The sequence below is a fragment of the Meleagris gallopavo genome, chromosome 1, assembly GCF_000146605.3.
Source record: "Meleagris gallopavo isolate NT-WF06-2002-E0010 breed Aviagen turkey brand Nicholas breeding stock chromosome 1, Turkey_5.1, whole genome shotgun sequence".
NCBI lineage: Eukaryota > Metazoa > Chordata > Aves > Galliformes > Phasianidae > Meleagris > Meleagris gallopavo.
The window spans coordinates 63,277,592-63,290,228 of record NC_015011.2 but is presented as its reverse complement, the minus strand read 5'-3'; the positions used below and the strand labels follow the sequence as shown (position 1 = coordinate 63,290,228).

At 40.8% G+C, this 12,637-nt stretch overlaps 1 protein-coding gene and 1 long non-coding RNA gene across 2 annotated transcripts in view; one reads left to right on the top strand and one right to left on the bottom strand.

Moving 5' to 3' along the window:
• PKP2 (plakophilin 2) overlaps positions 1-880 on the bottom strand; it is a 28,568-nt gene extending 27,688 nt beyond the window's left edge. Inside the window, exon 1 of the mRNA XM_010715193.2 lies at positions 734-880. Within this exon, the coding sequence (XP_010713495.1) occupies positions 734-880 (147 nt within the window). The remainder of the gene's footprint in view (positions 1-733) is intronic.
• A 617-nt stretch (positions 881-1,497) lies between these two features.
• On the top strand, positions 1,498-8,829 carry LOC116217052. The gene is made up of 3 exons (XR_004160953.1): positions 1,498-1,750; positions 1,853-1,937; positions 2,621-8,829. It is a non-coding gene; the product is annotated as an uncharacterized LOC116217052 (long non-coding RNA).
• The last annotated feature ends 3,808 nt before the right edge of the window (positions 8,830-12,637 follow it).

Below are 12,637 nucleotides of genomic sequence, written 5' to 3'. Positions count from 1 at the left end.
TGCGGGGCACGCTGCGATGCGGCGGGGCGGAGCCGGCGTGGGGAGGCGCCGCGTTACTGCCCGCCCCAGCCGTGCGGAGAGACCGTGGTGAATCACAGAATGGCCAGGGTTGGAAGGGTCCTCAAGGATCGTGAATCTCCAACCCACCTTCCACATGTAGGGCCACCAACCTCCACATTTAATACGAGACCAGGCTATCCAGCAGCCCGCATTGTGGGAGCGTTGTGTCTCCCACAATAGCAAAGAAAATGAGCACAGAAATAACAGTGCCTTGATTCATCCTTCATTTTTCCCCCAACCTGTCATCCCTAAGTGTCAGGATTTCAAATGTTTTCAGTCTAAAGAACTTGCCTTGTAAATCGGGTCTTCAGTTTTGAGTAATTCATTTGGCGGGACTTACAGCAGGTGGCTGAATTAGTAAGATTGCAGCGTTAGAACTTTAAAATTCACACTAGAATTTGTAAGGCTTCTAAATCAGAGCCTGCTGCAAACACCATTTTGGTTTAAACTTAGGAAGTGTGAGATAGATGAGCGGACCGTGAGGTGCGTTGAGGATTGGCTGACTGGCAGAGCTCAGAGAGTTGGCATCAGTTGTGCAGTCTGGTTGGAAGCCCGTAGCTAGTGATGTGCCCCAGGCATCGGTACTGGGTCCAGTCGTATTCAGGATCCCTTCATCAGTGACCTCAATGAAGGTATGGAGTCCACCCTCAGCAAGATTGCTAATGATACAAACCTGGGAGGAGTGGCTGACATAGCAGAATGCTCTGCTGTTGTTCAGCAAGTCCCAGACAGAATTGAGGCTTGAGAAGAAAGGAACCTTATGAGGTTCAGCAAGAGCAGCTGTAGAGTCCTGTGCCTGAGGAGCAATAACTGAATGCATCAATGCAGATTAGGGGCTGACCTGCTGGAAAGAGCTCTGTACAGAAGGACCTGCGTGTCTTGGTGGACAACAGGTTGGCCATGAGCCCGCAATGTGGCCTTGTGGCCCAGAAGGCCAACTTGGTATGCATTAAAAAGAGCATGGCCAGCATGTCAAGGGAGGCGATCCCTCTGCTCTGCCCTGGTGAGGTCGCATCTGCTGTACTGTGCCCAGTTCTGGACTCCTCCGTTAAAAAAAGACAGTGATAATCTAGAGAGAGACCTGTGGAGAGCCACAGAGATGATTCAGGGCCCAGAGCATCTCCCTTATGGGGATAGGCTGACAGCCCTGGGACTGTTCAGCCTGGAGAAGAGATGGCTGAGAAAGGGATCTTATCAATGTTTATAAGTATCTAATGGATGGGGGTCAAATGGATGGGGCCAGGCTCTTTTCAGTGGTATGTGGTGACAAGATCAAGAGGCAATAGGCAAAAACAGAAACACGGGAAGTTCCATGTGAACAGGAGGAAATACTTCCTTACTGTGAGGGTGACAACACTGGAACAGGCTGCCCAGAGAGACTGTAGTGTCTCCTTCTCTGGAGATATTCAAGACCCACCTGGACACTTTGCTGCATAACCTAATGTAGGGAACCTGCTTCAGTGGGTAAGACTTGATGATCTCCAGAGGTCCCTTCCAACCACAATGATTCTGTAGTGATTTAATAGCAAATTGGATTCGGCATCTTTGCCTGTTAACTTCCTTGTTCTTTCCCACTGCATTCTTGAAATAAATCAGTGCTGTTGGTATAGCAGCACAAAGGGAGTGGCTTACACAAGTCACATGGCACTTAAAGGAACTTCGACACCAACAAAAACAACAGTGTCTGTCAGTATGTTTGCCTTAATTTTACTAATGCTAATTTTATGATATTAGCTACTTTTTTCCCCAAGACTATTTGATTAACTTCTATTTATATTGTTTCTTTCCTCAGATCCTTTGGTTCTTCTCCTGAAGAAAGAAGAGGTGTGCACCTTGGCTCTACACATGGAAAATTCACAAAGTGAAAACAAAAAGCTGTGAGTTACCAAAGTTAATAAGCAAAACACTTGTCCTCCACCCTTTGAGCCTCTGTTTCCCTTCCTTCCATGAAAGGTTGTGCTGTGTTGTTCCCAACTCCTTCAAGGAGGTGACAAGTGGTGCGGGAGGTTGGTGCCATGTACCTAATAGTTTGTCTGTTGCTCCTCCATGATGCTTCTAGTTTCCCTCTACTCTTCCATGCTTCCTACTGGCTCTGTCCTGGCATGGTTGTCTGTGGGCTGCATTCCCTCAGGGTTGATCCTTTCCCAGCATGGGTCCATTGTGGCCACAGTCACACAGTTGGGATTTTAAACAATTGTATACATAGATTCTAATATCCCCTGTTATAAATAAAAGCTTTTTGAGGTTTGGAAGCTTCATAAATATCTGCTTCCTGCTGTGAGTATCCTTTGAATAGTGTTGGCAGTTGTTTGAAGCTGCACCTTGTTACTTCTTTCTCCTGTTTTGCTAGTCTGTAGTAGACCAATTGTCAGGGAATTAATATCCCTATTTTTTCAGCACTTAACAAAATTAGGGGCTTTCCAGAGATCTACCTCTTAGCCCTTTCTGGACTCCAGTCAAAATATTTGAATTGTTGATGTAGAATACAGCAACTGAACTATGTGCTGCAGGCACATCGGAACTATAACTGAAAATCCACAGGATTCTATGCTTTTCCTAGATTGATCCTACTTATTCCAACAAATGCCATCCTTTTTCTATGGGATCCTTCGGCTGATGATACCTGCTCCCCAGAAGTGATGTTACTTTAGGTATATATAATCTTGATGGACTCACCTTCATTTGTATGTCTGTTGCTTATTTGGGTATGCGTATGCAATATCTCAAAACTGAAACTGTCATCTGTGAAATGCGCAAGCCAAAAAGGATTATTGCAGTGGACTGCTCAACAGAGGAACTTCATGTTGTGCCAAAAGTGCTATTAAGGTTTCTTACTTTCAAAGGCTGTGAAGTATACATGTCCCAAATGCTTTTCAGTGTTGGTGCAGCATTGTTGTTTCAAGGTCAGTATTAGAGCTGAAATATCACTAAGATCATTCATGCGAAGTACTCACAGTCTGGTAAACTATTCATGCTTAGTGTCATTTTACAAGTTAAAAATATTAGTGAAACATTAGAGAGTGAGATTAGTGAGGGGAAAAGTGCAGCTTGGTTAAGTTTATTTCGTGCCATTTTACATTTATTAGTGGAAAAAAAAAAGGCCATTCATGGATTTCACACTTAATATTAAACCCACATACATTTTTTTTCTTTATTCAGCACAACTGTCTCAAGTAAATGACTGGCTAAATTTTGAAATTAATACGGAAGAAAAGCCCACTAATAACTATTGGATGAAACCTGTTAAAGTTGTATTTACAGAAAGCTGTGTTGTTGCAGTGATATTTCTTCCAACAATATGCAGTCAAAGAAAGATGCAGATACTTAATTCAAATAAAAGATTGTCTTCTGATGGTGATTAAATCCAAATTTCATCTATATTTGTTGGAGAAGTTACTGAGGATATTTTAAATTATTTTAACTTGAGACATAAGAAAGATATCTCAAAATACAAAGAAAATCTTACTACAGCAATGAATTGTTTTAAATCTCTGGCAAGTTGCAAAGATGAAAAAAGAGTAATGTTAGAAAAAAAGAAGGAATACTCTGGAAATAATAATCCTAAATACACCCATGTGTTACAGCTCTGCAATTTGTTAACATCCAGAAGTGGTAAGTAATTAATACTAGTAATTTTAGCTCAATAATTTACACAATGTAGAAAAACCCTACAAATGTTATTGTATTCCTGGAGATGTGATATACTGAAGAAAACTAGTTGCATTGCATTCTGTCAACCGATTTATGAAAGTTTGCATAAGTAGCCAATTTTACTGTCACAGTGGTATTTCCTATTTTATAAAATTAATTCATGTTGCCTTATTGTAGCAGGTGAAACCTCTGCCTGCAGAGCACATGGAAAGAACTTCATCTCTTTCCACCTACAAAGTTAATATCTGAAAAAATACCTTTGCTTTTACTTAGGCCAACAGGTTCTAAGGAAATGGTTACTAAAAAAAGTAAGTACTTCTTTAATTTCTAGTTTTCCATTCCCCCAAGAGACCATTTTTTGGAGTATTGTTACTTTTTGTGGGACTGAAGATGGAAGGAAATATCCTGGGGTATACATGCTGTTCACTATGCCTGTACCTTGAAGAAGATCCTGTTCAGGTGCAGAAAATGATTTTTACACTCTATTTGAGCTGCAACAGTGGAAAGCTTGGTAGACTCAGCAGTGGGGAAAGTCAGTGATTTTGGTACTTCCACGGAAGACCATTAGATAGTTCAATCAGAATGGACTACAGGAGGCAGAATGCTCAAAGACTGGAGTAAATATATTGATTAGCCTAACGCCTGCTGAGCCTTTTTGTTAGCAGCTACTTGTTTTGATATTTTCTGGGGGACAGTTAAAAACAGCTCAGTCCCAGCAGGTGATTTTTGCATTTACTTGGTCCATGGCTAAAAACATCAGCCCTTTTGACCAGCGGGTTTGTTGTACTATCACTGTGTTGTATGAATTTGTAACTGTGATTTTTTGACTGTTTCTTCTAGACAACAGTAATGGAGTGGAGACTGTGATTTACAAGAAAGACAACTTTGTGTGTAAACATTCATATAGCCTAAGAACTACTCATGGTTTTTAAATATGAAGAGATACTGCTCAGGATCATAACTTGTACTTTTGGATTACTCCCTATAAAACAGTGTAGTCATGATCTAGTGTCACACTTGAAAGATTGTTATGGAGTAAGTTATCAGGTACAAAAAAGTTTTCAAAAGACCATTTATAGCTGTGAGAAATGCACTTTAAATTTACTAGGCTTGTGTTTATACGTATAAATGAGAGAGCTAGTTTTCATTATATTGATAGTTCTTCATGTTTACTATCTTCAGAAACAAGCTAGTAAAGTTACAGTAATATAAAACAATTTTCTGGAAAAAGAAAAGAAGTTTGTATTCCTGACCTCTGTTCCAGAACATTGTGATGATGGATTATTTAATATTTTCTTAGCAGTTAGAAGAGGTGAAGTCCCACATTTGCTAAAACTGTAAGTAACAAACCAGTGTTCTTACATGACATTATTACTATGACTGTATTAAAATTCCAAGCTTATGTTTATTTTGCATCTTTCCAGAATGAACTGACAATAGTGACTCAAGTAAGAAAACATAGTGATGTAGCAAACATTTTTTATACCTTTTCAATGACTCTGTGTTTATCAGCCTCCTTGTGTGTGATTCATTTTTAATAATCAAGTTTTCCTATGATCATTGTTTATAAGCATTATTTTTCATAATCAAAGGAACTTATATTTCTGGAAACAAGGACAAATGATACTTGTGGGCAAAAAAGACTTCATCACTTTCTGAAACTTCACATATCATACTGATGAATGATTAGGATCCACAATCAGTCATTTTGAACTGGAGATCTGCATAAGTCAAAATTTGGAATCACACAGGAACTCTCACTGAAGATTTAACAGCTTATAGCAGTTAGATTAGGCTGTAAATAACTGAAACTGCCAGAAGAAAATTTCCTTTTTGCTTCTGTCCATAAGTTGCCCTGGGCTATGGTGGATATCCAAAAGGGGAAGCAAATAGTTTGTTTTCCAAGATGGCAGAGGTTGGTTTAGACCAGCGTGCAGTTGTGTGTGCAGAAGCTAATGCAGTTGTTATGAGGTAGGAACTTATTCAGTATTTAAAGAAATATTTAAAGAAAGTCTTGGTGCTGCGTTTATCTCTCTGACTCATCTAACATGGGAATTTCCAATGCCCAGAAAGAAGTGATGTTATGTAGCATGGAAACATATTTAGTCTCCTAAGGCACTGGGGGCAGTTGTTTGTCAGAGATCTGGGTCTGTGTGTTCTTGTGTTCTAATACACCCAGCAAACTTATGTGGTGGAGTCTCAGAGCTTCCTGCTAGTCCCGTTTCTGACCTTACGTAAGCCCAGTTTCCACATGCAGTCATGGGCAGAGGTCTTCAGGTGTGCTGGAGGCAGGAGTAGCCAGCACAGAGCTGAGACTGCTGTGTGGGCTCTGATGTTATTGGAGCCATTAGAAATGCAAGGCATCAAAGCTGAGTGGCTAGCTTAGACTACTTTCTTTGATACGCACACAGTGAGTTTCATGTGGTTTCCTACCTGTGGGAAATTTCTCTGCATAATGACTGCTATTGCAAATGTCTGTGTTTATGTTCTTAATTGATTGCTCCTCTTGACTGAACATGGGAGCTGTCACCTACTCCCATATTCAGGTGATCATGGTTTGATGGTGAAATGATCCCTGAATACATATTACATTAACAAAAGTATTTGTCTTTATGGTGCTGTGAGTACACAAACAGTAAGTAGATCCATCTCCTGAGCTGGCAAGTTCATCATACATACTCTATTCACTTGTCATAGGCTTTCAGTCACTTACTCTCCTGTCTCAGCTTGTGATAAAAGACAAAAGAGAAAGGAATCCGCTCTAGATTCCAAGAGAAATAATTCTCTCCCAGCACACACACCTCATTTCATTTGTAACTATGATAATTCTGCATTTTCTCAGTCCTGAGAGAGACCTCAGTAATGCTGAACTTCATCACCACGCGTAGCCCTTGGAGTGACTGTGTGAAACTGATTGACTCAAAGGAGATGGCAAAAGTCATTTTGCTAAAGTGAGATGGAAATAAGTGTACGTGATATTAGATATGGTTAAAAGCTATGTGCTGCATTTCAAAGCTTGCTGTTCCTTTGTCCTTCTCTGAGGGTGTCTTCCTAAAGCCATGTGCTTTCCCTTGGGAGAGGTTTGCACACTCTTCACTTTTTCAGGCTGGGCCTTGTGTGCCACGTTTGAGCTTGATTGACTGCCAAGGAAACAATACTTCTCACAGGAGTATGCATGGGAAAGTTTGCTGCTCCCACAGTAGAAGGGAAGAAGATTTGATGACAGGTAGTGCTTACAAGCCATTCTTCAGCAGCAGCAGGAAGGAAGGTCCTGGGTGAAAAAAACAAGGCACATAGACTTTAAATGGAGTTTCATTTCCTTGCCAGTATGATGTGCAGTTTCAGACAAATGGAGGAGGACCAGCCTATCTTCCTGCCTCCCAGATCAGGCTCTGCTCTCTTGTCCACTGCCACAAGGTCAACATTATCTATAGCAGTTCTTCCCTCTTTGTGAAGAAATGCACTACTAAAGGTGTGTACAGCTCCCTAGAAATCCAGGGTCTACATGCTTGTCTGTCTTACCATCTAAATATCCTGGCAGTGACAGCTCAGATTTATGAGATTGTGGTAAGGACTTTATTTATAATCAAAATCTTTGTCATCTAAGGACATTATTTTCCAACAGAAAAGTAATATACTATTTCAAGTAGTCAAACAAACTTGTTGCAGGAAATATAAGTTGGGGTTTATACTGGCCTCAAAGCGTTTCATGTCTTTGAGTCTACATGCACACAACTGTATTTAAGGAATGGAGTGCCCTGGGACTAGTAATGGCTTTCAGGGACTCTTGCAATTCTTGCAAAGAGTTGTCTCCATGGATAATATGTGCACAGAAACCTCTGTGGAACTAAGACTTTATTGATGTCAGATACTGCTAATGGAGTCATACTGGATAAAAGTGTAGATCATTAATACAAGTTATTTTTAATAACCTTGATTTTGCAGAGCTTTTTAGCACAAAATTATTGTATATCCTGGTAACTCTTTTATTTATTTTAAAAGAAGGCCATCAAATGATACTAAAATAGAAATATGAAATCAGAAAACTATTTTAGAAAGTCTTTCATGTTAACTGTGTGTACTATACATTTCTCTCTCATTGTGGTGGTAGTTTTTTTTTTTAATTATGTTCAGGTTCAATCATTTAAATCATTTAGTTTTGAGCCAGGGTTTTGCAGACTATGGTGCTGACAACTGCTTTTTTAGATTCCCCCCATCTGTAACACCAATACTGGGATTCTCTAGGGTGACCCTAGACCCAGAATAATCTATGTAAACCTTCTTTATCTTTAAAATGTCATTATGAGAATGCTGTTATTTGTGGCTTGGTGGCTTTCAGCAATCATTTCTTTTGCACAGCCTCTGTAGAGGACGCTGAAGTGTTTTTCACGAGATTAAATTGAAGGTTTTGCACCTTCAAAAAACGAAATTGTTTGCACTTTTCCATGTATCATATGTTTGTGTTCCCTTTGGAGATGGCAAGCCTCTTTTTTCATTTCACCCTTGACTTCTGTTATTTGATCTGGAAATATATGTGGGCTTTCTGCTTGGTCTGGAGGCTGAGAAAGCAACAGCATAAAAAGTACTTTGGCATGGGTTAGCATAGAAATAGTCTGTTGTTTATGTGTGTGCAAGCGCATATGCGGCATGGGGGCTGGGAGAATTCCTAAGGATGTCATACAGTATGACAAAGCCATGCTATAGGCATCCTGTAAGAGGAACTTTGCAAAACTAAATGCTATATGTAAAAGAGAGTGACAGTATTGTAAATCCATAATCTCTTCAGACTCCATAAGCAATTGTGCATAGACTTCCTTGTGAAAAGAAGACAGCAGAGTCTTAGGACAAATTGCAAGATCCTGCACCTAGGTTGAGGCAATCCCAAGCACAGATACAGATTGGGTGGAGAATGGCTTGAGAGCAGCCCTGAGAAGAAGGATTTGGGAGTGTCAGCTGATGAAAGATTCAGCATGAGTTGGCAATGTGCTTGCATCCTAGCAGGCCAACCGTATCCAGGGTTGCAACAAGAGAAGTGTGAGACCAGTTCAAGGGAGGTGATTCTGCCCCTCTACTCTGCTCTTGTGAGACCTCACCTGGAGTACTGCATCCAGATCTGGAGCCCCCAACACAAGGACATGGAGCTGTTGGAGCAGGTCCAGAGGAGGGCCACAAAGATGATCAAAGGGTTGGAGCACCTTTCCTACAAGGACAGTCTGAGAGAGCTAGAGTTCTTCAGCCTAGAGAAGGGAAGGATCTGGGGGGACCTTATAGCAGCCTTCCAGTAACTGAAGGGGCCTACAGGAAAGCTGAGGAGGGACTTTTTATAAGGACATGTAGTGACAGGACAAGGGGAAATGGCTTTAAACTGGAAGAGGGTAGATTTAGACTAGATATTAGGAAGAAATTGTTTACTGTGAGACTGGTGAGACACTGGAACAGGTTGCCCAAAGAGGTTGTGGATGCCCCCTCCCTGAAAGCATTCAAGGCCAGGCTGGTTGAGGCTTTGAGCAACCTGGTCTAGTGGGAGGTGTCCCTGCCTATAGCAGGGGTTGGAACTAGATGATCTTAAGTGTCCCTTTCAACACAAACCATACTATTATTCTATGAAAAGTTGTATATTTCTCCTTTTAACTACTGCATTTCCTCTTGGGTCATGCTCAAACCCACAAAACAATCACAAACATAATCACACTGTAGTTATGACCCTGTCTGCCAAGTGCATACCTCTCATTCTGGTAGAGATGGAACAGAAAGTTATGTAGGAGAAATCTGTAAAGAGTGCTGCACTTCTGAAGAAGCTTCTTCCAGCCAACATTGTCAGACTTTCCTGTCAGTCAATGCTTGTAAACGTCAGGTGCCAGCCTTTTTTAATCACTGAATTGTGTATATGTGTATATATATAATTTAAAAAGTTAGTGACATTGAAATCTAAGTAATTGCACAGTGACTATATGCAGATAGTATATTTTTTTCCTCCTCGACACTTACAAGTTGGTATTGATTGCTAACAAAATATTTGCTTGCAGGATTAGAGAGAGATCTTTGGTGACTCACAACACGGTACCTGTCAAACTATTTGTTCTAAGACTTACTTGCTTAAAAGAATAAAGCAAAGTCCAGGCGGAAATCTCTTGACTGTATTGTGGCATCCCAGTAATGTAACAAGAAGGAAATGTTCAAGACTGAGTCCTGTTAAAAGAGAAGCTGAACCTAAGTAGAAACATGGGTGCAGTTAGAGTTGATCAAAGTGCTGAGCCTTTCTAGTGTAAATCATCAGTCTTTGTGTGATCTTCCCATAAATTATAAAGCCATTTATCTTAGCCTTGTAAGAAAATGATTTTTTGCAGGCATTTTATGAGCACTTGCACAAAAAGTATGGAGTTGATTGTAAAAGCTTAGCCTTTCTTGTGATAAATAGGATGAAAACATAATTGTTTTCATAGCAACACACTTGGGCAGATAATGCAGATTAGTGTAAGAACTAACAAGAGCTAAAAGTGAGAATTAGGATTTTATTTTTCCAATTTATTTGTTCCAGCATGAATCCTTTATCCCATCTGTCTGATGCTGACACTGATGGAAAGGAGTACCAGCAGTACTATGAAATTGTGTATGGAAGCTGAGGCATCCAGTGCTTGCCAGCTCATGTATACAAGCACCTTGGTGGTTTGATGGAAATTTCTTGGAGAGTCCAGGGAACTGCTATATGAAATTGAAGTAACTGAACTGATGTCACTGACTCTCAAGTGCACCCTTCCTCCTGTGTTTTCCTCCTCATTCTGTATGGGGCCTGCAGAACCTTTGCCTTTCCTTCCTCTCAAATAGAGATGGGCATTGTCAAACTTGGCCACCACAGTGATGTGGGATCTAGTTCTCAAAAGAAGGTCTTATTTGCCATAAAACGCAGTCATCTGTCCCTACTGAGTCTCACATTGCCCAGAAGCTTTGGAAACTATTTCAGGAGTTAACCAGAAGGAAAGCCAACACGTCACACCAGTTGTGGCAACTTCTTTTCTCACTTCACACTTAAATTTTTACTTAGAACATCTTTCTTGAGGAGAAGAGTCTCTCATTCAATTGAGAAATATCATGGTTAAGTATAACTGCAATTTAAAATGCTATTTTGACTTATGTTGGCATTTATCAGATCGCTGTGCAGTATGAGGGGTTCCTTATCGCCTCTCCTCATCACACCAAAGTGAAGTTATACGTTCTTTAGCCACGAGGTGGCAATACAAGAGCTCAATATATTAAATTGTGTTCGTATCTGTAGCACTCTCACAGATCAGGCTTTGCAGTATTAGTAAAGTAAACATATGTGCAGCGTTACTATGGGATGACTGTTTGTTTGCTTGTATGGGATATCTGCCTCACAGCTGCGTGACTGACTTCATGTCAGAGCTAATGAAGACAAAGCTGACATTCTGGCTCAAGAGTTCATGACTTTTATGGTGCTATTAATTGTTATTAGCAGCATTGTCTGTATTTCAGAGGCTCAGTAGTACACAAGAGATGTTTTCTAGGAACTCAGCTGCTGTTAAAAGCAAAATATCTTAAGAAAGGAGATGTGCCGAGGAGATGCTGCTGTCTCACCATGCTCCTCTCCTAACTTCACCTGGCTTTCCTTGAGGCCCAAAGGACATGGAGGCCCTGTGCTTGTGGATTGCCTCCCAGATCTGATTTCTTCACCGCCTTCAGTTCTGCTTCTACCATCCAGGTGTTTGGGTCACTTCTCAGCATGGCTGGTGCTTTTTTTCCTACATTATCAGTGAGTTGAAAGTGGTGCCAGATGGAAATACTTCATGGTCAGACACTGGAATGTGCTGCCCAATGAGATGGTTGAGTCACTGTCCCTGGATGCGTTCAAGAAATGTGCAGATATTGTAATAAGGGACATGGTTTAATGGGCAATATTGGTGGTTGGTTGGTAGACAGTTGGACTGCTTGATCTCAGAGGTCTTTTCCAACCTTAATGATTCTATGATTTCCAAACTTTCTTGTAATCAGAGGTGTCATTTGCAGGCATACATAAAATGATAATGTCTCTACTGTTCTCCGCATGGAATTCCAAGGACTCACGCTGCATTGGAGAAAGTATTTTAAGACATTTTCTAGTTCAGCATTACTTCTTTCAACTTGGACTTTCAGAAGTCCAACCTTCAGCTTTACGGAAGTTGTTCTGTTTTTTATTTTTCTCTTCCCTCATTCAAGTAAAGTAGACTTAAACAACCCATAGCGTAAGAAACAGAGTGTGGGTTTGGAAGTGTTTTACATTATTACATTCACCGAAGTATTTATTTGGACATGAGAAGTTGTTGTGGATGTGCAATTAGTTATTTTACACCAAAGGGATAACAGCCTGCTGCTATCTTCTGTTGGCATGATATCAGTTTTTCTCTAAGCACGTTATGGGAAATCTTATTTTCAATCAAGTAATGCAGTGTGAAGTCGGTGTGCTAAATCATAAATCTTTCAAACATGCAGATCTGTGGCTTAGTAAGCAGGCAGTAAAGGAGAGGAACACCATGAGCCGCCTTGAAAAATTCAATAGCTTTTGAGAAGTGAGTGTCTCTTGGGTGGATTGGAGGTGAAACTGTGTGAGCCGGGGCTGAGGCTCTCTAATCTACTGGGGACATGTCTGCTGTGGCTGCCACGTTCTTCAGAGCTTGAAGAATCATCTGGCTTTGCTTAGCACTGACTGCAGTGTTTAAGAATGAACATGATCAGGGACTAGTGTCTGGGAGGTACATGCTTCTGAGGGGGGCTATGCTGCATCTCTGACCCTATCTGTAAATGCCAAAGGCACCTGCTCAGCCAGCTGATAAACAAGCTTCGTCTTCAAAGCTGACAGCAGATGCTTTCTTCTGGGAGAACATGTGATCCCTCAAGCCACTTCTGTTTCTGGAGATTGTTTGCATGCATATAT